Genomic DNA, 27,618 nt, shown 5'->3' with positions numbered 1-27,618 from the left:
ATGAATCTAACCAGAATAGTGCTTTCTTGCCATTCCCTAGATTCCATGTTAGCTTTTTTGATACCATTTCCTTGCAGATCATCATGAAATTCCATATTTTGGATCCCTTGGATGGGGAGAATACTCTAAAGATGCTGGTTGGATGATTATTATGGAGATATTTGTTATATAGGATTCTGGGCCATTTTAAATGGGGATTGTTATGCATTCTCCATACCAATTTTGCCCCAAGGGCTTTGCTTTGTAGAATCATATCTTTTATCCCCAATCCCCCTTTCTTTTTAGGTTTGTGGATTTTTTCCTAGACCATCAAAGGCATTTTGAATTTCTCACTAGCGCCCTGCTAGAAGAAGGTCCTAATGTATTTATTTATTTCATTCTTTTTTACTAAAGGTAGGTCTATACAAGAGAGTTGGTATATGGGCATAACAGGTAGTATTGATTTTATCACGGTGGCCTTGCCAACTGAGGATAGCCATTTCCCGCTCCATGAGCTAATTCTATTTTTGATTTTTAATATAATTTGATCCCACAAATTTGAGTATCTACAGCCTTTGTCCAAGGGTATGCCCAGGTATTTACATGGCAGTATGCCTTTATTGAATTTGAAGGTACTGCATAAATTGTCTACTAGTTTCTCTTCAATATTGAAGAAGAAAATATTTGACTTTGTGGTGTTAATTTCTTGTCCTGACACCATTGAGTAGGTCTGTAGAATTTGTTTAATAGCTTTGGCTTCTTGAACATCACTATGTCCAAAGAGCATGGTGCCGTCCATAAATTGTTGATGTGTAGTTGCTTCCAAGCCACTGGTAATTTTAATTCCTTGAATAGATGACTGTTCTCTTGTAGCATTTATCAGTCTTCTGAGGGACTCAACCATTAGTATGAAGAGGAAGGGAGAGATTGGATCCCCTTGCCTCAGTCCTTTGGAGATATTGAAGAAGCCAATAGGAGATCCATTGACGAGGATTGACATTCTTGGTGTTGATATACACTCATATATAAGATTGATCCATTGTCTTGCAAAGCCAAAAGCTTCAAGGCATTTACATAAGAAGTGCCAGTCAACCTTATCATAGGCTTTTTTTATATCTAGTTTGATGAGCATACTTGGGTCTTTATTAGTTTGAACTGTATGTATCGCTTCTTGGGCAATAATGATTCCATCATAGATTGAGCGTCCTGGTACAAAACCTATTTGTTCCTCACTAATTAACAGAAGGAGTAGTTTGTGAAGTCTGTTTGCAATGGTTTTAGTTAGAAGTTTGTATAATGTATTACATAGAGCAATAGGTCTGAATTCTTCAAAACTTTCAGCTTTGTCTTTTTTTGGTATCAAAATTATGAATGTATTGTTTAATTCCTCAAGGATCTTCCCTGAATTCCTAATTCCTTCTAATGTCTTTGTGACTTCATCCCAATGAAGTGCTAGCATTGTTGATAAAAGGATATACTCATGAAATTTATTTACTCATTATAATACGATGTGTTAACATAGTCAATGATATACTCATGAGATTTATTTCTTATGTTATTAAAATCACATGTTATACTTTGACTTGTAACTATCTAAATTTTCTTATTTTAATATTTATATTATACAATTACACACATACTAATAAACATATAAGAAAAAGCAAAAGAAAGAAAATACTTGACTAAAAAACTAAGAATATTTATGCCTATAAACCATTGTTGGATACCACTTTTTAGGCAATTGGATAACACCTTTAAAATGCTATTTAGAGTTTAAAGGCAGACTTCTCCATCCCCAACTCATACTCTTACTATTACAGTTAAATCATGATTGGTTTCTTTGAAGCCCGGAAGAAATTGAGTAAGCATTATTTTAAAATAATTTTATCTATGGTTTGAAAAAGACTCATAAAAAAACAACCGGAAAAAAAAAACAAACTTAAAGGCGGAGAGTGGTAGAAGAAAGAAAAGAGTGGTACCTACCTACCAAAGCAGTGGTGTAAAATCAGATGACCTGATATTGTTTTTCGGATTTTTATGAAAGTGCAGCACGCGAAGCTCCATCTCATCGATCAAAATCAGGGTTTTTAGGCAGATCGCGGAAGGAATTGTGGCCACGAAAAATAATCATAGTTATAGCAATACCATCCTGCCGCTTATCGATCAATAAGAAGCAGGTGAGCAGAGCCTCATGGTTATCAGATAAAAGCTCTGTTTATTTTATTTTTCTGTCACTTTGTTTGCCGGAAGGAAAAACAGAGGAGGGAAATAATTTTGAGCATGGCATCTGAAACGACCCATTTGACTGACCGCCGGATTGAAATGGGGGCTAATGATGCCGATTATGAGAGCGATGCAGAGGGGGGGTCTCTTGCCCTCGCCCTGCGTCGCAGACAGGCGAGTGATGACGAGGATGAGGGCGAGCACTCTCAGCTGATGGTTCCGCCCGCTTATGCGGACGATGATTCCGAGGGCGAGGGCGCTCCACCTCCGCTGGAGGACGAGGAAGAGGAGGAAGACGAAGAGGAGGAGGAGTATGAAGAGGATGTTGTAATTGTGGAGGAAGAAGAAGAGGGGATGAGGTTGCTCCGCCGTGGCGGTGGAGAAGAGGGAGGAGAGCTTGGGGTTTTGAAAAATGTTGGGGATCAGGGAATTGCTAAGGATCAGGTCGTTGAGGAGGAGAAGAAGGAGGCCGAGCCCTTTGCCGTGCCCACTGCGGGAGCATTTTATATGCACGACGACCGCTTTCGCGATAACGGCGGGGCGCGTCCCAGGTATTGATTTCTTGATTGATTATCTTGATTGAAATTCTATGTTTTTGACTGATTGAGTACTGTTGTTTTCGATTGGGTTTGGGGGTTTCTGTTACTTGATAGTTAATTTTGATTTTTTTCACTTGTGAGTATCGAGTGGATCTATATAAGGTAATAGGTTGTTGTGGAAATTCAGGCAAGGAATTATGGGTCAGCTCCCAAGGGATTTGGATATGATTATTCTAGTGCTAGTTGGCAATTGTTTTTTGCAATTATTTTTTTGACAAATCTTTGCAAGACGTGTCAAATTTTGTATAAGTTTTGTGAAACATAGAAAGTATTTAGGAAATTACAACAGCTGTATACTATTGCCAAGCATAAGAAAGCAAGAGCTCCATGTTGAAAAGGATTTGCCACGGGCTCTATACTATAAAAATGTTTATGCCTAGATAAAATCATCCCTAAGCAGCCAAGTTTGACTCGTGTGGAGGCATGCCAATTGCATATGTAGGATTGGCTAACAAAGTTTGTGATGGAATTCGGCACAGAGCCTTATTGAGGTAAATTTCAATTTGTGAGCTATCAACATCCATGGTTACAGTTGCTGTGGCAATTGTCAGCCATGGATAGTGACACCCAGTTCCACTCCCAAAATTCATTGTTTGGACATTTAGATGTTGAGTACTGGTATTTTCCCTTTGCAGGGCAGTGGTTTTTTGTGGAGTTAGAGACCCGTCACTTAGGAAATTACAAGTTCAGCTCGTAAGGGATTTAGATAGAGCGAAGTCCAGTTCTAATGGAATCGTGCCAATTGCATATTTTTCAGGCCAGTGGTGGGTTGTGATGTGTTTTGGCGTAGAGGCTTAATGGAGGGGAATTACAATTTGTGATCCATCAACACCGATTACAGTAGTTTTTGTCACAGCTGTCAATTATGAGTGTCAACTGTCATTTCCGTTGTACAAATGCTTTTGGTGGGTACTTAGATGTTTGACTATTGGGGTTTTCCTTTTTGCAAGGCAATGACTCTTGTGAAATTTAGCCAATTGTCTCTTAATAAGTTATGGTTTCAGCTTCTGGGGAATTTAATTAAGGAGTCAAGTTCATTTCTAATGGAGTCATGTTGATTGTATATCTGGTATCCTCTAACAATGGCTAGTGATGGATTTTTGGGTGGAAGTCAAAGGAAGAGGAGTTTTAACTTTTAAATTGTGGGGCAGCAGCACCCGTGGTTGTAATTGCTGGGAATTTTTTTATCTTCAATCATTGGTGCTGCCAAATACAAATGGAAATCCTTTTTATGGGCATTCAGAGGCCTGGGTATTAGGCTTCTACCTCCGCATGGCTGAGTGGGTAGTTTTGTTCCCAGCGTATCCCAGGTGTCTGCATCTTGCGAGTCAATACCCCTGCAGGAGAAATTCTTGATGCTTAGGCTTTGTCTTGGAGATTTGGATCATCTTAATAAGCCAAGGTTACAAATTGACCACTAGATATATTTATTAAGGTCTATTTATTTTGGTAACGTTCTGGATTTATTTATTTATATTAGTTAGAGTTTATTGCAACTTTTTTTTTGAATTTTTTCCTCTTGCTGAACTTTTACCCGAATTTTATTGTTGCTGAACACAAACACAAGCTTGAACCTTTTGACATAGGTTTCCAGGTTCAAAAAATTTGATTTGTTTGGATAGTAAAAAAGGATTGGCAATTCAAAAAAAAAAGAGAAGTAATATTTCTATAGCAATATTGTTTTTTTGATAGAATTTGACAAATCTGGCTGGTCAAAAAGCCTCAGATCTGGCCAGATTTGAACCAATTCTGGCTCTATTTGGTAATTATGGTGGGTAGTTTTAGAAAACAGGTAAGGGTGTCAGACATGTCTTTGGAATTTGGAAATCTTTTACCTCGTACAGAATGCTGATTAGCTTCTCATGGAGTCATATTGATTGTAAACTGGAGTTACTTTTAGGTTCTCTGTAGTATTGCAATTTCACGCATAACATGCCCCATCAGTGGCCCTGGACTTAGTCCACAAAAAATATAAATTTACCTGTATACATTGCAGAATAATTATTGGACAGTTGAATGCCTACAGAAAGCATATTGTTGATATGCACCATTAAAGTTTAATCCTTAAAGATAATTATAAAGTCCTTCATTTCAGATAGTTTAGGCTTCTGAAACTCTATGAACTTTCAAATTACTTCCACTTTTACTAGAGTTTTTTCACTCAAAATTCAGTGGTATAACAAGAGAAGCTTGAATACTGGCAAGCCAGTTTTTTGTGTGCATTAAGTTGGCTCTTAAAAAGAGAGAGGTGAGTGTGTTTTTTTTCAAGAAGCGCAGGGCAGAACCACTCTAGGAAAAGTCAAGCTTTCCCTGTTGATTTTTCCTGCTTCCTTGTAATTTTCATTCATGGAATCATCAATGCTGTGCATAATAGCAATAAATTCAGTTGAAAGCCTAAGCTGCCACATAGATTTCTTTCCCCATCAATAATCTTGCATTTCAGTTAGGATAGCTTGGGCAAATTTGAAAAGGGATGATTGCATAAGGAGTCTGTTCACCATAACTAATAAATGTAAAATATAAAGAATTCATGTTGATGTAGGCTCAAGTGATACAGACACAACCAGATTTTATTGTTTTTGAGTTTTCTGGTTCATTTGAAGTAAACAATGCATTGTTTTCTTCAAAAGTAGGTGCATATAATGGGCCGATTCTTTAGACAATTACATAGTTCTTGTAATGCCCCAATTTTGACACAGTGGTCTGTCAGCATATAATTAGCATAGATGGGTGTGTTTGTAGTTTCTGTCAGATAGATAGGATTTGAAATAAGTTGGGTGTGTGGTCAGTTAGTTAGGTCTGGAATGAAGTGGATAAGGTGGTCAGTTAACTTTTTGGTTTCTTGATTGAGGAGTAGCTTTGACAGTTGACTGTTTAGAAACTACCATTGATTGAGGAGAACTGCTCAGTTCAATTTTGAAACTGCCTGTGATTGGGAATGCAGGGAGTGGGCACATTGGCTATAACTAAGTATAAAAAATAAAAACAGTAAAAGCCAAAATTAGATATTTTTTATGACAAGTGTGAAGTGGCTATTTTGAGAAGCATGTTGTATGGAGACAGGGACAAGTCGGTGCTCAAGATAAATATCATATTTATGATGAATGATATTATCTTTTTTATTAGCTGTTTCTAAAATGGAACCCTACTTCTAGAAGCTTCTCACATGCAATGTAATTTTATACATATTGGTGGTTTAGATAGTCATTTAAGAGAGTTTAGTTTTTCAAGTCTGTAGGTTGTTGAAATTTCTCCAGGATTTAGTTGAGGTGAAGAATCTTGTAAGAATTTGCATTGCAAATGTGTTGTAATCTGTTGTAGAATTTGATAATACATTTTGTAGGTTTTGTAGTGTGCTCTATTTCTTCTGAGAGGGTTTTCCCCATGTGTTTCTTCAAATCTATGTAATAGTTGAATTGAAATTTGCATAATATTCCAGGTTCCTATCAAGATTAGCATAGGAAGTGTTCCACACACCTTTGCTTCCTCACAAGAAGTGCTGACAAAAAAGCAGAGGATACTTTTTAAAACATTAAAACAAAAATCAACTTAATTTTTAGAACCGTGAAGCTTTTTGCAGCACCTTTTGGGTGTTTGGAGATGGAACCCTTCAGACATGGCAGCTAGATTTTCTTGGGGACCACCCTCAAGCTGTAGATTGAGTGTCAGAGTGTTATAGGTTCAGAGGAGTTTAGATTTGCATGTTGAGTGTGTCCAGTAAGCTGTTGCAGTCTGTTATTTTTCGATTTGATTGTATGTGTTTGATAATAATAAAAAATACAAAAATATCCATTCATGTTGCTATAGTATGTTCTGGGTTATCATCACCTATTGATTTAGTTGGATTTTAACTTTTTTGAATGGCAATATTTATTATCCTTGAATTCTATTATTTGTATGTGCACTGGTAGTAATCTCATTGCTAGTAAATGGAATACACAGATCTTGTATAACACTTTAACTTGCTAATAATATTATCCAGCTATTTATTTTAGCAACCTTACATCTGATTGGAATGCATATTCTAATTGGATGAGTTTTTGTACTTGTTCTTGCTTAAGTATATAACAATGAGTGTGAATGAAATCTGATCATTTTGTAAAGTGTAAAATTCACCTTCTTGGTTTATCTTGTTAATAAGTAGATACAAATAGTTATCTGCATATAAATAGTAGCTCAAATCTAAGCATGAATTATTTTTAGTTATTAGAATATTGAGTTGTCGTCATAGTCAATGCAGTTTTTCCAGAGTTGTACTGAGTCTAGAAAACAATTTGCCAGTTAATACCATCTAAATTCTTAGTTTTTGTAATTTTGCATTTTCTTCACTATATTTTCTATGCACAGACGCAGTGCTGGTGGGAGGAAGCTGTGGGAAGCCAAAGATGACAGGGAGTGGTTGCATGACAGATTTGAAGATATAAATTTGCAAGATGATGATGAAGTATGTTCTCCTTTTTTTCTAGCTTATGATACACGTTTTCTTGCTATATTGTATGATTATGTGGAAGGTCCAAAATCTGTTTCATTATGAAGTCAAGTTTAACAAATACATGAAACGAAAGCTACAGATTTCTCTCTGTTAACTTATAAACATTCTGAGATGTCATGTCCATCAGGATGAACATTTCTTGGCACATGTTTATTCTGTGCATTTCTTGTTTTAGCTTTGAGGAATGTTTGGATTACTATATGAAAACTTCTAGGCATTTTAAAGGGCTAACAACCCAAGGAAGCAAGTAATGAGGAGTATTTTGGAAATTTGGAGATGTAGCTCAGATTTTGATGCCTTATTTTGTTGCTTTTCATTTTCTTGCTATAATATGTTTTGCCTTTGCTTCTATATATGCACAATAGCCTTTCCTGAGGTCTGACTGGTATAATATAAGATCTGCACTTTCCCATGATGTTCAAAAAATGGCTTAAAGGCTGAAATCTTCAAAACTATGTTTGAGAGATGAAGGCAATTCCTTTTTGACATCCAGTTATCCACAGTTCGGAAATAGTTCATAATTTTTTTAATACTGTAGTTTTTGTCCAAGATTCTGAGTAATATGTAGAAGAGGCAAAGGTTAATGTGGAAATATTTTCTGGACAAAAAACTCTGTTGAAAATTTCACATCTCACTGTGATCCATCATTTGACCCAATTCAGATACCATTCCGGCACTGTAATGTCCCCACTTTGAAATAGGATTTAATAATAAATAATAATAATAAAATTTAAATAGTATAAATTAAATTAAAATATAAAAGAATATAATTAAATATAATTAAGTTAATGAATGGTCAAAAGACATGAAAGGAAAAGTTGTGACTCCCTCAACAATGAGATACAAAAGGGAGAAGAGATCCTCATTTGAGAGGGGGATAATTTGGGAAATCAGAAGTGCTGATCTGATTTAAATAAGAAATGCAGATCTGATTGTGTCCCTTTCAAAGGGCAGAAATAATGAAGAGTTGCACTCTTTTCAAAGAGTGCTAATGGTGAAAGGGTATGTCTCCTGCCAAAGGTTACACCTGATGAAGAGGTGTGACCTCTCCCTCACATTGAGAGATATAAAGGAAAGGAATCAAAGCATTCAGTAACAGCACCATCGTCAGATCAGATCAGAACTGTTATTAAGTTACTGGCAGTAACATCCTTGTCCTTGGTGGTTGCATGGGGATATGCTTAATATTTATGATTAATTTATGAAGCCTGGCACGATTAGTGTTAAGCATGTTAACCATTCTTTAACTGTATCAATGAAGAGCCAAAGTGATTAAGGAGGAAAGGGCAGCAACCCTTCCAAGGGGTCGCTGCCACTAACCATTGTGCCCAAGAGTCGTGGCTATCTACCACGGAAAGGAAGGATAAATACCTTGCTAGGGGAAAAGGAAGAAAGGTAAGAGGAACAAATCTGAAAGAGGAAGAGAATATAATACGAAAACTACACTTGGGTCAGAAAACACACGCTTCCACAGTAATAAGGCATTGCGTATTCTTTGGTATGTATTTTTATGTTTATATTCTCAATATTGTTGGGGTTACCCTGTCAAATAGGGGTTGTATATTCTTTAATAATAATATTAGCACAATCAAATATATGATGCAATGATATGTTAATTTCTGTATATAAACAATCAGACACACCCTGCAGTAATCTGGGAATTGGTAACAATCTAAGCATTGATAATTATTTGAATTGTCTGAAAACTGATAATAATCTGAATATTTACAATCGAACCTGGATACTGGTAATTTTTTGGCAAATGAAATGAATACTAATTAACACATGGAGGCCGATAACAATCTGAGTATTGTCTAAACAATCTGGACACTGGTAATTATCTGATAAATAATCTGAATATTAATAAATACACGAATACTGATAATAATCTGTACAAGGGCACCCTACATGGTTACATAGGATAGGGGGAACTGTTAATCAAGGCACCCTACCAAATCTTGCACTATAGCTCACTACCATAATTCTATGATTTTTACTCTATTAATGTTACAGGAATCACTCCTTATGTTATACATAGCTAATTCTCTATATATAGTCGCTCATATGATCATTCCTTAATGTAATTTGTAGTATCTTCTAACTTTATCTTTGCTGGTCATTTGACAACAGCAGAGGCTAAGGTACCTTCTCTTAACCCTTGTACTAAGAATTGAGATCCATAACTAGGATATTTTAAACCAATTCACTAAGGGACATTACAGGTACACACGATCCCTTTTGTGGGGACCCAGAAGGGGATTTCTTTTCATTTACCTTATATACTATTCAATTTTAGTAACCCTGGGTGGTGACCATAGATGAACACCAATACTCGTTCATGATGCATATGGTTTAGCCTATTTGTTTGCGGTTTTTAATTTCTTTTATGCTCATATTCGTAACTTGTATGGCATAATTTTGTATTTCTTCTTTTTGAGTATATGGTCTATTGACAAAGGTTTGATCATAATTAGAAAAGTAAAAGCTAAATGTTATGGGCTACCGTTTTGAAATATGGGCACTGATTTTATTGCATATTTTTATAATTTGTATCATTTTAACATCTAACAGGATTATTCAATTTTTTCCATATTAGTTTTTTTATTTGTTGACATGTAGATTATGATCTACGTTCCCAACTTTGGTTGCTTGATCACATCAGTGAATGATATGTACTTTTGGCTCTCATCCTATTCTTATGGAACAAATATTTAAAAAAGTCTTAGATGTTTTCATGTTAAAAATCAACATGAAACAAAGGATGTGTTCAGTAGCATAAGAACAACATTGTATGTCACAAAATTTAAATTATCAATGGATGAATAATTTGATTGAGTTTTTTAAATGGGCAAGTAGTGATTCTTCTCCTCATCTCAGTCAGGATTTAGTATCAAACCTGTTCTGGACTTTTAAGAATGGTTTCCATTATAACTGAAATGTGATTTTTGGAGCCTCTAAGTTTTGTACTGCAGTTCTGTGTGTGCGTGCGCGTGTGTCCTTTTCCATGAGAGCTCACAATTAATTAAGAAATAATAAATTAATATAATAATTAGGATGGAAGTTTTGACACCTTTACCAACAAAATATGTCACATAGATTTAACTAGCAAAAGAACTACTTTTTAACAATAAGTATGCAAACACAATAAATGGAAGACATCGGATAAAAAATAGACATGACACAAAATTACCATAAAATTCAGTCAACACAAAATTCTCACACCATATGTATGTGGATTTGCCTGTGCATTACATATAAACACACACAGACAGACTCCTAAATGTGCAGCATATATATGTAGACATGCATGCTTATTGGTTTGTTATGTAATGCTTATGGGATTTTTTGAAAGTGAGTAATCAAGGTTGAAATCCCACTGTGGGATATGGCATCCTACCATTTAAATGTCTCTCTTTTAAGGGGGTGATGTGGTTAATAAAATCATGGGCACTTTGTCTGAGGTAGGGCTCGGTAATGCCTCTAGTTGCTCTTAATTGCTTACTTACATTTGTCTGTTCAGGATTCTTGCAGAATTATATATCTTAACTAGAAATAATGAGGATTCACACTATCAGGAAGGCAATTGGTTTATTTTCAAATAGAAGGATAAACAAACAGAGTTTTCTTTGGCTTTCAATCTGTGTGCCATGTTTCCTAATTGAATTTTTGCCCTTCCATATAATGCTGAAGAAGAATGTGATGATTTGATGATTGCTGCTAGTATTTTTGAAATTATTAAGATACTAAGGATGTGTGGAGTTTCAATTTTTTTCAGTCCAATTGAAAACTTTTATTTTGGGATGGTGTGTATTGAAAAAGATGGATGCAGGGATTGATTAATTCTTGGTTATATGCCTGAAGAGTTGTTTAAATACAAAGACATTTCTCTCACATTCCATTCCCTTTCTGGATATGCAATGAATGTTAATACAGTGCAAAATATGTCACAGTTGTATCATTTCTCTTCTTTATACATTTATTTGCATGTACAATCTGGAAATTGATACAATACAATAGACAACTCTCTGTAAATAACTGATTAGGCAAGAGTATGGTTAAAAGCAGTATCCAGCAGGCCCATTAGCTTGTGGTGTAATGATAATGAGATGCTTTTGAGAGCGAGTGATCAAGATTTAAATTCCACTTTGTGTAAAGATGTCCTGCCACCCATCTTTTGTATGTCAATTGATTACATATCGTGGGTGACGGTGTATGTACTCCCATTCTTTCAGATGAGGATGGATGAAGTGATTTTTTAATTGTTTGACATACTTTCAATGTGTTCAGTACGAAGGGATATGATATTATATTGTATATAGGTTGATGGAGATGATGACGTGTGGCACATATTCCTTAAGTTAATTATATTGAATAATTAAGAATTAGGAGCATGGGTTTATTGGTTTGCCCTTCCATTAGGTTATTATTAGGAGGTATATATAAAGAAGGTGAAATCATTGTAAGGATAGGGGAAAAGTATGTTATATATCTAGGATCTTTTGGTGATACAGTGTGTAGTGATGCTTTCCATAAGGAGTATTTCATGGTGTTATTGCACCTTAAAAGGATTATTTTATGTCTGCATATATTGGATATTAACGCATCTTGGCCCACAAACATTTTTTGTTGTGGTCGTATCTCTTCTACGTTATATTACAATTAATATATGTGAGAATCTTGACACAATAGCTTTGATTTCGAGAATGATTTGAATGTGGAATGTGGCATGTGTTGGTGGGCGATGAACATTTGGATCTTGTTGACCTCAACATACTCTTGTTTGATCCAATTTTTTTTTGCCCATCTTTTGTGGCATTGGGTTGAGTGGACAACATAAGATGTCCAAAAGATGTATGGCATGCCTTAACAACAAATCATCTACTTTGCATTTTTTGCATTGTCCTATTTGATTTGGACAATTGTTGTAGCCTTCACTTCCTCAATGGCACTTATGAAGATGCTAGTGATAAATTCATAACCTTCATTGTCCTCTCACAATCAACAACTTTCAAAAACATTGCTCATTTAGTCCACACTGCAATCACATTAATCAAGGCTCAATTTTTTTGAATCCTTTCTTTTGTTGGAAACTATGGTTGTCTTTGTCTTGATCCAAGAGTCCTTAAGGGGTTTATCTCCTTTGCCTATAAGGTCTTGCATATCTTCTTGAAACCTGGGCTGTTGTACCCTTTTGGAGTCCCATTATTTTTTCTCACCCTTTCTTGACAATGTGTTGACCAAATAATGTTGAAAGACAACCCACTTTCAAAGGACCATCATATAAGGTGTTGATCAATGGTCTCTCATGATTCATTTTGAAATGATTTTTACAAATGGTCCCTTTGTTCTCTTAGGTGAGTGGGTTCTTCATGTGTGGCAAAAATTGGATGGCTCGCTATCACAACTTTAGATTTGCTAGGAGATAGGGAAGGAGAGGGGGTTTGAATGAGATCCTCTCATTGCTAAAGGATGACCTGATCTAAGGGCAATTACTTGTATTTGTGTCTAGTCTTGAATATATTCCAACACTTGATGTTGGCATAGGTGCATTCTTTTTTGTCAAGGCAAGGTTTGATGCCCATGCTAGGAATATCGATGATTCACTTGAATATATGAGCTTGCATATCTCAAATCCAAAAGCATGTCCACCACTTTGAACCTACTCTATTATGTTAGGATACTTACATAATGGTGAATTTTGGTTTGTTTTGAAATAAGTTGGTATGAGATAGAATTGGTTGCCAATGTAATCCTCAATGGCAACAAATTTGGAAAACAACACATATCGATCGAATAATATTAAAAAAGATCTTAACCCATTTAAACATTGAAGAACAAAAAACAAAGCAAGAGAGGTTGTTCATAGAAAAAATGAAAAGATAGAAGCGTACATCCTATTCAAGAATTTTTCTCCATGGTCTCCTTGGTAGTGAATGAGTTCTTGGTAGTCAATCTTCAACTTAATGTGTGCAATGACAAGCAAGATTGAGAGAAAAACAAGCGTAGTTGGTTTGAGTGTTTTGTTTTGTGTTTTACCTTGTTTTGAGGTTCAATTTAGTGTTTGGAGTTAGGATTCCAAGTTCATAATTCAAAGGTGAGGTCCAAAAAAGTTGGCACTTGGAATCAAATTAAAAAATGGTACCTAGTGGAACTTAATAGGATTTTTTTTTTGGTCCTTAAACCATCTAGTTATGTCTAGTTCTAAGATGGCTTGTACCTAGCTAGAGAGAGAGAGAGAGAGAGAGAGAGAGAGAGAGAGTGTGCATATTCAAACTTCATACACACTCTAGGAATGCTCACAAGTAGATGGACAATTGAGTACATGGCTAGTTGAAAATGCAAATGTTGATTGCAAATACTTGGTTTTATAGTGACAAAAAATCCCTTTCCTTGTTGCTTTGTAGGAAACTTTACATTTGTTGTTTGTTGATGTTGTGATTTGGGGAAAAACATTCTTTATGCTTTGGAAGAGGCTCTCATTCACCCCTTTAGTGAGATTAACAAATTTGACTAAATTATTGTTAGTGAGATTAACAAAGCTAGACTAATGTGATTGCCTAAATTATCAACAAAGCTAGACTCTAACCATTCATTTGAAACAAAAATTTATTTCAAATTCCTCTTCTAGGCAAATATAGTTTGCAATGCAAGGTAGTGGGTGGCAAATCTCGTCAACCTACATCGAAGTTCTTTTCTATTCATGAAGGTGCACATTATATGTAACACTCATATGATCGTAGATGAATTTCATTATTTCTTTGGACGGATTTAGTATAAATTTAACTAATTGAATTTTTAGCATTCTAGGGTTAAATTAAATTGAGACAATGAGGATTACATAGATTTTAAAACAAAGTGGGATATTTTTCCATTAGAACACATGTTGTGGCTCATTGAAACTACCATCTCATCAAATAAAGTGAATAATGTTTGCATCTATGTGCCTAGGGACGTGTCCCCTACCCTTAGCCCTATAAGGACATATGGGGGATATAGGCACAAGTAAGGAATGTCCACCTTGTCTTATTTTTTTTTCAAAATTTATAAATGTCCTAAGGACATCAAAATTTTTCCTAGGTATATTGGAGGATGGCTAGCTATCCCAAGGACAACCAAGGGACGTCTAGACATCCCTTATCTATTTTAGGGACAACTATTGTACCAAACAAATTTTAGTTACCTTATTTAAAAAATTACATCTTTTCAAAGCTTGTTTGGTTTATGACATGCCTATCTAAGATTTACAAAAAAATATGGAAGTGGTTTGTTCCATTAAGGTTTTTGTGGTTTTGAAGGTCTTCATTTGCATTTGGTGGCGTGGGCTCTACTCCTCAACCTTGCCTTGTACCACAATAGGGATCTTGCAAGGGGCATTGCCCTTCAACCTTGTTGGGGCCATTGCCACCAACCCCCACCAAATTATAACAAAGTAATGGACCAATGAGAAATCATGATTACAAAATCTACAAAATATATATCTTCTATTGCAGATCCCTATATCTTCATAGTTGAAGTCACTATCAAAGATTGCATTGCTTTATACATTGGACAACTTGTTCACTATATAGTGACTACCATAGACAAAGTTAGCATGCTATTGTCATTATGTAGAAATGTACCAATCATGCCTTGCACATACAACTCATAGAACAATCCCATCTGTTAGTATCCCAAGAAAGGTCAAATTGGAACATATATAGCTATCTTTTTACTTAACCAATCCTCTTATTTAATGAGTTTGACAATAGAACCTGTAGTCTTGAAGGCCCCAAGAAAACTTTAGTAATATATCCCTCAGTTGAATATACATAATAGTTAGGCATGTTTGTATTAACTCATGTTGACATATAAATAACATTATATTTCACATTTAGTGATCCATGCTCACAAAAGTTTATAATGCCTATGATGAATGTTTTATCAATACTATTATATTTGTAAGAATTTGTTGAAAATAGCCAAGGTCAAGAGCACATTGAATAGCACAAAAGAGAGACAAAATAGAGAATAAATGGTATTCTCAATATTATCAAAATGATCATTAAAAATTACATGCAATGTAGATGAGCTTGCTTATAATGGCAAGGCTAAGAGACAAGAGAGCACACAAAGATGACATGTGGCTCAATGAGATGCAAGGGTAGGTAGGAGAAATAATAAAATATTCCACATGAGGTGGATCACCAACCGAAGGTGGAATTATCATCCCACAATAAGTGGATATGATAAAGTTGTTGAAATTGTAGCTAGCTTGGATACCTATCTATTGTATTTTAATGTTGTCAATGACAATTAAAATACACATGTATTATCTATTATGTAAATTGAACTTAGGGCTGGGCCCAAATACATGTAACTTGTAATTATGTCTTGTTAAAATGTAACTTGTGGATAGGATAGGCCCTACAAATGTAACTTGCAATTTGGTCTCACCCTAATTTGGGCGATGTAACTTGTGGTCCTATAGTGAATGTAACTTGTAGCTAGGGTAGACCCAAATGTAACAATTAACTATGTTTTGGGCTGGGCTCAATTGTAACATGGTGGCTATTGGGCTGGACCCAATACTTAATGTGGGAAAATGTATAATATTAATTATTTATCTTGCAAGCCGACTTGAGGATGTTTAGCGCCAAAAGGATGGTATATAATCCACTTGAAGATGAAGTCATTTATACAATCATTCTTAGCAAATGCAATCTGCTCTGCTACACTTTAGCGAACTCTTCACTTGTTGCGAATTCAGTCAAGGCTATTGTTGGGCGAAGTTGTCAAGATCTTCTGCAATTCTGCTCCAGCCTATTGTTGTCATCTACTGCTGATCCTCTCTTTTGGTCATCTACTGTTGATTAGGGCTACATCCTTCATTACCTTGTCAACTTGCTGTTTGAACAGCAATCTGAGATAAGTTTGCTATATTGTAATTGCCTACAATTGAGATAATACATATCATATTTAAGGCTGGGTTTTTCACCTCCAAGAGGGAGGTTTTCCTAGGGTATTAGCGTCTTGTGTCTTGTGTTTTATTACTATTACTGTTTATTCACAGTCTGATTATAATTAATTGGGTTAGTTTAACATCTGATTGCTTGAAATTAACAAAAGTAACAACAATATCACACCATAAAAGGTGTAGTTTCTCCTACATACACACTCCCAATGCATGCATATCCCTAAGTGTCTCATATGCAAACTACGATGTTATGCTTTTACCTAAGTCAACTTAAGTAACGTGTAATTATATCTTATATGAATAAATAATTTTATTTTTATTTTTTTTAAGCAAGTGCTATCTAGTTTGGGGATAGCGCCCTTTTATTGAAAGAAAACTGGGGATTACATAGAGTCGGGCCCAAAAGAATAGCCCAAAACCAAAAAACAAAACCAGACAGCCAACAAGACAAGAGGGACTAAGCATTTACAAAAGCTTGAGAATTGTAGCCACTCTGGCACCTAACGTTGCCACCCTTTCAATGTTGTTATCCGACAGCCAACCAAGTTCCCCATTCATCATCCGTCGAAATGATCCCATCTCTCCATTCACAACCCTAACACGGAAGGCATCCCAAGCATTACACATAAAATTCTCTTTCCTCTCCCTCAGAGCTGCTGTAATCTCCTGATCTTCCCCCTATATGAATAAATAATTACACCAACAATATTCATAAATGAAATTTCTTTATATTTCAAAAAATTCCTTATTTTTTGATCACTAGAAGAAGAGAGAGAGAGGGGAGGAGAATATCTAAGAAATTTTAATTGTTTGGAAAGGTTTCTCCAATCTTCTTATCACTTCAACTTCTATAATGGTAGATCACTAGAAGAAGAGAGAGAGAGGGGAGAAGAATATCTAAGAAGTCCTTATTTAATAATGGTAGATCACTAGAATAAGAGAGAGAGAGAGAGGGGAGGAGAATATCTAACCAAATTTTAATTGTTTGGAAAAGTTTCTCCAATCTTCTTATCGCTTCAACTTCTATAGCCCTTAAATATATGTTTGAGACATGGCTTTCTAGGATACAAGATGGTAATCTTTTCGAATGTTTGTTTCATTGCTTTATATGGTCTCAAGAACCAGAATTACATGTTGTATTTAGTAATAGTAGTATGATATCATGTAAATGCTTTTAGTATTTAATAGGGATATACGATGATGCATTGGCACTGCAAAACCCATATCCTTGTTCCACTATTGCCTTTGTGCCCTTGGGGTAACCCACTTCTCATTTACATCACCACTCACAATTACCACAATCATTTTTCATTTGCAGCTGTGAACTTGAAGAGAGAGGGAGTAAACTATTCACTTTGCCAAAAAAATAGAACTCATGGCTTGAACGCATGACATTTAAAACACACTGTGCTCGTGTTAAAATATTTGATGTTATTAAACAATAGAGTGTGAGCTCTATATAAAGAATTTACAAGAGACGATGTTTCTAAAAGAAACAATCATAAACTGAAGTTGAAAAGAAACTAACTAAAGATGGCTAAGATGACTAAGATGATTAAGATGACCATTGAAGAAACATTACAATATTCTAATACCCTTAATGGTCATAGTTCTTAACTACCCAGAGAAAAACAAAGAAGGCTGCCCCCTTCTTCTTAGAACGTCTTGCAACATGAGCTTGCCACTGACCTTGTCATTGAGAAGAGCCTGCCATTAACCCTTCTAGAATCTGGAGAACTTCTAGATAACACAAATCGTCCACAAACTTTTGCAGATGAGCATGATGCCCCAAAACAGGCTGCAATAAGCCATGTTTTTTGAGGAAAATATCACCAAACCCAGAAATTGAAGATTACAAAGCATCGTTTTTTTGGTAAAAATGGTAAAAACCCTAAGATAGGAACACCTGTATCTGTGATTTTTGAGGATAAAATCAAACAAAACCTAGAATCCCATGGAAACATCGCGAATTACTGAATGTTCAGACATGATTTTTGAGGAGAAAAATTGATCAAAATTGGACACGGTTTTTGAGGTGGAAAATTGATCAAAATCCACAGACAAAAAATCAGAAATCCGAGGTATAGATCAGAATACAAAACTTCATTTTTTCCGAAAAATGGTAAAACCCAACAGAATTTTTTAAGGATAAAAATTATTAAAACCCTCCCAAAATTTCTCGAGGGAAAAAATTATTAAAACTCATAAGAAATTTTTAAAGGGAAATTTTTTATTAAAACCCATCAGGACACGTTCAAATGACCATACAAAGAGGCAGATTGTGTGCCCTAGTCGCATTGTTGCAAGGAGATGAAGACATTGAACAAGGCCTGACTCCACGAAGCCTTAGACCGCATGTATAGAGGATCTGAAACCCTAGGTCACATAATGCATAATACAAATGTAGGTTGCACATCTGAAACACCATAGTCGCGAACAAAAACCAGAAATCCGTGGGCACGAAAAAACAGAAGAAAACCTCCAAGATATTCAAATGCAGCACCCAAACTGCCCACGAACACAAGTTCATGAACCCACAAAGATTTCAACAAAACATCGAACGATTTATAAGAAATTGAAAAAACAAATTTCTGGAAAAAAAATTCAGATCAAAAGAGGTTACGAATTTTTGGCCAAATTTTATAAAATCCCATTGGGCTGCTTTGAGACCATGTTAAAATATTCGATGTTATTAAACAATGGAGCGAGAGCTTTACATAAAGAATTTACAAGAGATGATGTTTCTAAAAGAAACAATCGTAAACTGACATTGAAAATCTAAACTAACTAAAGACAACTAAGATGACTAAGATGACCATTAAAGAAACGTTACAATATTCTAATAGCTCGATGTTAAATATTATGATATTCCACAAAATCTATAGTGGACCCAAAGGCAGCTTAAGAATGTTGGATATAACAATTTTCCTTATATTTTTTTGTAAGGCTCTCTAAACAATGTGTTGTTGGGATCATATGGTGATAATCTTATATTCTCAGTGTGTTATAAACTTGGAAACAAGGTGATTTCTATGTTGGAAAACAATTTGCTTGGTTGTATGGCATTATTTAGTTGCTTGATTCTACAATGTAATTAGTTCTATTTCTTTCGATAAAGTTAGGGACACCAAGCATACATTCTTTTGTCTCCTTTTATATATATCATCCCATGCTGTCCCCAAAAATTGGCTTACTGAATTGTCATCCTTCAAATGTGTCCTACTGTCCCTGTCCCACAAATGCTGTGGAACATAGGTGTTTTGCAACAAAAGAAGCAATTACATACTAGCTAAATATTAGACAACCTTAACCTTGAGTCTTGGAAAAAATTAGGGTTTAGGGTTAGGGTTAGGCCATATTAAAGCATAAGAAAGCCCTTACCCGAACCCTATATTGCAAAAAAAATTAAGATTTTAATATGCCCTAATCCTAAACCTTGAACCCTGAATATCTCTAACCCGAAACTGCAGGAAAACTTGATTTTAGGGTTAGAGTTCACAGGTATGGTTATGGTATACCCTAGCATACAAAATGAAAATCCTAAATGTAATGCTTAAAATTTCTGGGTTTAGAGTTAGGGGTTAGCATGTAGTATACTAATTCATTAAAATAATCCTAACCCTAATCTTAAGCATTGAAAATAGTTAGGGTTAGGGCAAACCAAAGCATAAAAACCCTAACCCTAGATCTAAACCCTAAAAATTCAGGATCAGGGTGTTACAGCATACAGTAGTAACAAAAATACTGCATCCCTCCCGCAAACCCTAAAACAAATTTAAGGTTTAGGGTGTAAATAGACAATGTTTGAAATGACTAAATAAATTATAAACAAACTCTGCTTAGAGATTCGAATAATTGGTTACCAATTTCAAAGGTACTGACTGTTGAGAGACTGAGTCAATCTGTTCGGTTAGCTTCTTGTATGCTTCAATGCTCAAATCCAAAGAAAAATCCTGAAAGGTCAACCCAAATCACTCTGACAAATCATAAAACCCAGAGAAAAGAGCAAAATATAAAACTGAATTTTTGGAAAAAAATGCAGCAGGAATATATAAAGTTTAAAATTGTGATTTTATGCAGATAAAAATTGGTTGAGCAATTTATTCAGTGTTGCTGGGAGACACGTCTCCTACCCACAGCATATCTTTCTGTTACCGGCCACCACCCCATGCTCTATGGTAGGGAAATCCAAGTAATATATAGTAGGGGATTCTTGACCCCGAGGACCTATACGGATTGACAATCTGCAGTCTGAGCATGAGTAAACAAGGACGAGGATTGTTGGAACAGCTGGTAACAGTACCTGTCTCCTATTTTTTTGGAAAATCCTGTAGTGGTACCTTTCCTGTCCCTCATACCAGTACCAGTACCAGTCTCCTGATGCTGTAGAATGTATTGCATTAACTTGATTTCCAGATGTCAAAATTGGAAGGGGGGGCCGAGAAAAGATCTCTTGCATTTTTCAGCTAATTTCTGCTTGTACAACTTAAATATTTTTATAAAATTAACAGCCCTGGATGCTGTTGGTTCTGTGGGTTATTGTTAAATGCTGTCCCAAAAGTTGGTTTTGACCCTCTGGTTATATGCGTCACCATAAAATTGGGGTCAATAAATTATCCTTTCACATTTCTTTTCCTTCTGTGCTTGCTTCCTTCTTCGATACAATGTCTACTGTTTGTTCTATAGCTTTCTTGGCAAGCTTGTGCTTGCATTTTCCTGAAGCAGAAACAAGATGAAAATCTGATTTTCCATCCCTGCTCAGTTGTGGGTTTTGTCCATAGAATATGATATATGTCACAATTTGCTTTACAGGGACAACGCAAGGGAGGTCGAGGCCGTTTCAGAGGTCGTGGTAGAGGTAGAGGTGGCAGACGTGGTCAAGGGAGAGGTAATAGATCTAGAACCTATGAAGATAATAGTGCCGCTCCATTTGTACGTAGAGGTGGTGGAAGGGGGAGAGGATCCAGGAGGAAGGAAGCTGAAGTAAGAAATGCTGGAGATGGTTCTGTGGGAATAAGCAAACAGTGAGTATTCTTATTTTGTTTTGTCTCTAACACTTACAATGAATATGTATCACTGTAGTAATGTTTCTCCTTCCTCTTATAGGGCATTGAAGGCTTCAGATACTCTACCAAATAGCACATCAAGTAAAACTATTTCCCAGCCCAGTAGTGGACACATTGATGGTACGAATCCAAAGAAGCATGTTGGTTCGAGCTTGAGTTCCGCATCACCTCCTTTCTATCCATCTGGTGCACAACATCAAAATGTGCTATTACCTTTGAAAAAGGAATCACAATATGGAGGTGCCACTAGAAGTACTTCTAGTTCAGCAGTGACTGGAGATGATGAAATGAGGATTTCAAACACTGCTACTACCTCAAGGAATGGCAAGAATTCTGTTTCTGTTCGTGGACAGTCACAGGCTCAAGTTGATCCCAACTTGCGTTCAAGTGCTGGGAAACAGACAACCAATATCCAGCAAGCTTCAAAATCTTCTTCAACTAATTTGCCTCAATATCAGCAGTCCAAAATTCAAGGAAGGAGTCCAATGAATGGGGGACAGCCAACTAATCATCCTACCAATTCAGGTCATCAAATTAATAAAGTTCCCACTTTCACAAAAATGGAGCCTACAGCTCATCCAAGATCAGTCCAAAGCCAGGGGCAATCAGGGTCACGAGCTCATTCCCAGCAACCAACTCAACAAAGAGCTGGTAATAGTCAATCTTCCTCGGGACCTAGCACCTCTGAAGTTGGAAATGCTTCATCTCCACCTAGTTCAAATAAGGGAAAAAATGTGGCATTGGCAAGGGGTGGGCCCAATCCTCAAGGAGTAGGAAGAAGTTCTTATGTGTATAATAGCACTCAGGCTATCACAGGAACAAGTGGCATGCCTGTGGCACACTCTGAGCAAAGCTTTCCACGTGCACCGGCATTATTACCAGGTCAGTATACTTGGAATTCATTGCATTGCAATTTGTATAATGTGAGGATCTTTTGTTTCTTTTCATAATGCATAGAGATTATCACATTCAATTTTGGTATGGATATTATCAGTTATGCAGTTTGGAGGACAGCATCATGCCGGGCTTGGGGTTCCTGCTGTTGGTATGGCACTACCTGGATATGTGGCTCAACCTCAACTTGGTTTTGGAGCTACTGAAATGACATGGTCTGTAAAAACTTCCTTGCACTATAATACTGAATTCTTATTACATCATAGAAGAAAGGAGTGCCAACAATAATTTGATACGTATTAACTATTATGCAAAGAGTTGAGTAATATGGTGTTTTGTTTTGAATATTAAATAGATTTAGTATTGCGAGATGGACATAAGTGTTTTGCAGTAAAATCTAGTATACCAAACAGGACATAAGTTATAAAGTATTGCGAGAAGGACAAAGTTATAAAGTTTTGCAGTAAAATCCAGTATACCAAACAGGAACTTGGTTTTTAATTAGAAACATGACTTGTATCTGGTTATCATCAGTAGTTGTTGAATAACTCGATGTTGAGTCTGAAACATGAAAAATAAAAGGGAATGATCTTTAATCTAGTTGGGCACTTGGTTTGGAATTCAACCATTTGTTTCAAATTCTACATCAGTGTATCTAAGTTTGTGGGAGGATGTTTTGCTCTTTGAACATGATATTGACTGCACATGAGGGTTTCATTTTTTCGGTTTAGGGTGCCTCTTCTAGGAGCTGCTGGTGCCCTTGGAGCCACATACTGTTCTCCATATATAGCACTTGATGGTAGTTATTATCCTCAGCACACTGCTCAACCCGCTTCATTTGGGGCTGCCGGGTATGTGTGTACTGTTACATAATCTTTTATATATAAATCTCATTTAGTGTATTCACTACCTATGTATAAAGAATTATTTGACTCTGTGACTACCTACTGCAGAAGGGATTCTGACAGCAACAAGCACCAGAGCACATGGAAGCCAACTCCAAGATCAGGTATGCTTGAAATGTTTCAAGAAAGTGTTCTTGTGCCGTTATATTTATTTCATGTCTTTCTTTTAAAAGTAGTTGGGAACTAATTAAATAATATATGGTGTTATGCAGAACTTGTAAATGATGAATTTGGCCAGCGCCAGAATAAGCCACGCAGGCATGAAACCTTATCTTACTGTTCTAATTTGATTTTTAATTTTTTACTAGAAGGAATAGTACTGATTTGCAATTCCTATGCTTAAAAAAGCATGTTTCTGAATTATTGGTTTAGTTTGATGTTTGTTCTGGTTTTCCTTGTTTATGCAGATATTCTGAGATGAACTTTGGTCAGTGAGCACTATAAGTGATCCGTCAAGCAATTTGCTATAGCAGTTACAAGTAGGTAGCATGTGCCCCTATTTGATGTTCATATTTTCAATATATTAACAGCTTTTTCCGAAATTAATGTTTGATGTGTATTTTTCAGGGTTCACTTGTATCAGCCTTCTGTGATTTTCACGTTTGCCCTGATACATTTGAGGTGGTAACGTCGTTCAGCATATTTTCTGTAAGTAATCTAATAGTTTGCTGCAGTGATTACCAAATTATTGTGTCTGCTTTACATTCAAGTCCTTGCTTAATTTAAAGAATTATAGTAGTATTTAGTCAAATCTATTCTGTTATACCAGCAGAAGTAGAACAAATTACAGATGCTGCCTGCTACAATGCTAAAAGTTAATCATTCGATGACTTCATCACTTGAGAAGGGCATGCCACTAAATTTATTTGAAAATAAAATATTCCCATCAGATTGTTGAAACGAGAATGGTCCCCCATCATAAAATATTTAAGTGAGATCATAAGACAAAATGGAGAGGATAAGATAAAAACAGGTGACAATCCGCTGTAAATAATATATTAGCATTACAGATCAGCAAGGTCGTGCTAAAGTTTGGAAACTTCTATGATCTCTAGATATGATTCAGACATAATTTTATATGCTGGGTTCTCCAAGTATCTCTGTAAGTATATTATGAATAGAGTTAGGTTTTGTTTTGAGTTAGCAGAGCTTACCTATGCCAGGCTTCATTTGAATGAATTGACTAGAAAGAAAGAAATAACAAAGTACATAGAATAAACGAAACCAGGTCATTAAGGCTCAGAAAATACTCAGTTATAAATGAGACTTACTAGGGCAGAAAGGCCCTAAGTTCTGTAAGTAACAAAGTACAAGGTGTGTAAGATTTTGTTATGGAGATAGCCACCCAAGATCTAGAGGCCTAATGGAAAGCAGAAAAACATGAGAAGATCAAAGTTGCATGGATATGGATACGGATACGAATATGGATATGGTATCGGATATGGATACAGCGATTTTTGAAGACACATAATATGGATACGGTTGGATACGGCATTCATTAAAAAAATGTACATGTATATTTAACACAATTTTCTAAGTTATTAGAGGAGATTTTCATTACTTTGAAATCAACATAGACTCATAATTGTTACATAAATAATTATAAGTTGATTTATCAATTTACAATATACACAAAAATATACAAACTAGGACCTATAATTAAATATATTAAAATAAAAATAATAATATAAAGAACTAGATAAAGAATAATTTAAACAAAAAATAAAATATCACATAAATAGAAAAAAAAAAATTGCAATATTGAAGTTTTTTAAATTAAGTTTATGAAGGTTCATATCAAACAAATCAAATCACAAGGTTTTTGACACGACTGGAAAATTAGTGCTTTTTTGGGCATGTTTGGATATGGTATCCAACACATATCCTAGCCGTATCCGATACAGATATGATGGTATGCGCACCCAGAGAGGGGCATGTGTGTATATGACTACTTGGTCTCAAGCTTGACTCTGTAAAGAAAGGGAGTCGGTGCTAACTTACAATCAACCATGTGGAATTGAGTTGAAAGATCAAGAGCAGACGGGTTGAAAAAGTGATTTTGAAAGGTCGTGTAGTGATTTTGGAAGGTTGTGTGATCTCAATCTTGAGAACATTTGACACAATCAATGATGGATGATGTACTCCCTGTAATGATCTGGTCATCAACATAGAGAGCAAGAAGCAAATGAGAGACAACCTAACACAAAATGTAGACATTCGGATCTAAGTGGCATTCGGTGAATCTTGTTGGGAGAAGGAACCCATCATACCAACCCCAAGGGGCTTTCTTGAGGCGATAGATAGACTTCCTCAACCTGCAAACCAAAGAACTTGGAACAAATCCCTGTGATTACTATTACGAACAAGTAATTGGTAAAACCTTGAATGAATTAGATGAAATGATCGAGAGATCATTTAAAGAATTACAAATTCGATGTTTCCAAAAAGAAACCATTGAAAAAGGAAACGAACTAATTATTTACAACACATTACATAATTGACCATTAATTAATAATAAACAATATTATTCTAATACCCTCCCTTAATGATCAATCTATCAACTACACCAAGTTGCCCCCTAAATTTTACAAACTTGTCTGGGCTCAGAGACTTGATGAGAATATTTGTTGTCTGATCCGTTGTCGAAACATACAACAACTAAGTTGATCTGTCTTCATCCAACTTCCGAATGAAATGATAGTGAAGTTGAATATGCTTGGTTCTCTTGTGGAATACCGGATTTTCGGCTAGTTTGAGCACTCCCTGATTATCATAGTAAAGGGGAGTAGGACCTGCTTGAGACATTTGCATGTCTTAAAGCATTCGTTGAAGCCAAACTACCTCACAAGCTGCCTTAACTGTTCCTCAATGCTCAACTTTTGTTGAGGAAAGAGCCATTGCCTGCTATATCTTGCTAGTCCATGTGATTGCACCGGATCCCAAATTGAACACATACCCAAATGTTGATTTCCTGTCATAAACCGAACCTACCCAATCTGAATCTGTGAAACCACTGAGTCTAGGATTGTGACTCCTAGTGTAAAGACGTCCATAATCAAAAGTGCCCTTCATATAACGCAGCACACGCTTTGCTGCTACCCAATGAGCAGCCTTGGGGGCTGTCATGAAGCGTGAAATGTAGTTCATTGCAAAGTTGAGATCAGGCCTAGTAGCAGTAAGATAGATGAGACTGCCCACCAATTGCTTGAATGTTGTTTCATCTACAGGAGGAAATTCAGACTTGTTTGACAACTTTAGTCCTGACTCCATATGCATGGAAGTAGGTTTACAATCCTGCATTCGAAACATTGTCAAGCAAGTTCTTGGCATACTTAGATTGAGAAATAAAAATGCTACCATCAGTGTACCAAACATCAACACCTAAACAATAATGGAGAAGCCCCAAATCTGTCATGTCAAAAACCTTGCATAGGTCTTGTTTGATTTTTGCAATCAATTGTATTGAACTACCAATAATGATCAAGTCATCAACATAGACAACAAGAAAGAGAACGTCATCACCAGAGTGTTTGATATATGGATTAGTGTCAGAAGGGCTACACTGAAAACCATGAGCAACCAAGTACTCATCAATCTTGATGTACCACGCTCGAGGAGCCTGTTTGAGTCCATAGAGTGCTTTCATGAGTCTACATACTTGATGTTTTTTGTTGACAACCTTGAAACCAAAAGGTTGCGTCATGTAGACTTCTTGTAACTCACCATTGAGGAAGGCACTCTTAACATCCATTTGATGGACTTTCCATCCAAACGGAGCTGCAATAGCGAGAAGAAAACGAATTGTACTCATCTTGGTAGGAGCAAAAGTCTCCTCATACTTGACCTTATACAACCATTTGCAATTAATGGGCTTCTTCCCTGGAGGAAGATCAGAGAGAACCCGAGTCTTGTTTTTAAGAAGGCTCTGGTATTCTGCGTCCATTGCATATTCCCACTCTAGAATCCCTTCTGCCTCTGCATATGTTTGAGGCTCATAAATACTATGAATGTTGGCCATGAGAGAAAAATTGACTATAGACTGTTGTTTGCTCTTGTTTCTGGATGATCTACCCTTGATGAGCTCATCAGGACAAAGATCGCCGATGGTCATAGCCCACCGTTTAGGCCGGAGAGTAGAAGAACCAACATCAAATGCATGAGGAATAATTGGAATTGGAGGTGGAACATGGTTTGGAATAGGTGGAAGATTAGTATCATCCAGAGAAAATTCAGGTGGTGCATCATCAAATTCAGAATCTGCATCATCCCTTCCAAATGGAAGACGGACACCTAAATCAGAAGCCTTAAAAGGCTGATCCTTAGAATGCTTCTTAGACGGGGAAAGCTGAAAAGGTCCTTGTTCTTATCAAAGACAACATCACGATTGAAGATGAGACAATTAGTGTCTACATCAATCAGTCGGTAAGCCTTGTGGTTGTCATTGTACCCTGTAAACATAAGCTTCTGACTCTTGGAATCCAAAAACTTTCAAATGACTTATCCTAGG

The 27,618-nt window shown here is 36.0% G+C and overlaps 1 protein-coding gene across 3 annotated transcripts in view; it reads left to right on the top strand.

The window, feature by feature from the left end:
* The first annotated feature begins 1,836 nt into the window (after positions 1–1,836).
* LOC131072357 (protein MLN51 homolog) overlaps positions 1,837–27,618 on the top strand; it is a 36,754-nt gene continuing 10,972 nt past the window's right edge. For all 3 annotated transcript variants that reach the window (XM_058008494.2, XM_058008493.2, XM_058008495.2), the window contains exons 1-10: positions 1,837–2,753; positions 7,149–7,245; positions 21,059–21,270; positions 21,353–22,194; positions 22,307–22,421; positions 22,938–23,057; positions 23,160–23,215; positions 23,324–23,369; positions 23,519–23,590; positions 23,679–23,759. In XM_058008494.2, coding sequence (XP_057864477.2) covers positions 2,260–2,753; positions 7,149–7,245; positions 21,059–21,270; positions 21,353–22,194; positions 22,307–22,421; positions 22,938–23,057; positions 23,160–23,215; positions 23,324–23,369; positions 23,519–23,546 — 2,010 coding nt within the window. In that variant the 5' untranslated portion in view covers positions 1,837–2,259 and the 3' untranslated portion in view covers positions 23,547–23,590; positions 23,679–23,759. The remainder of the gene's footprint in view (positions 2,754–7,148; positions 7,246–21,058; positions 21,271–21,352; positions 22,195–22,306; positions 22,422–22,937; positions 23,058–23,159; positions 23,216–23,323; positions 23,370–23,518; positions 23,591–23,678; positions 23,760–27,618) is intronic.

The sequence above is a fragment of the Cryptomeria japonica genome, chromosome 7 (assembly GCF_030272615.1).
Source record: "Cryptomeria japonica chromosome 7, Sugi_1.0, whole genome shotgun sequence".
NCBI lineage: Eukaryota > Viridiplantae > Streptophyta > Pinopsida > Cupressales > Cupressaceae > Cryptomeria > Cryptomeria japonica.
Note: the sequence above shows the minus strand (reverse complement) of the source record. Positions and strands in the feature narration are given on the sequence as shown.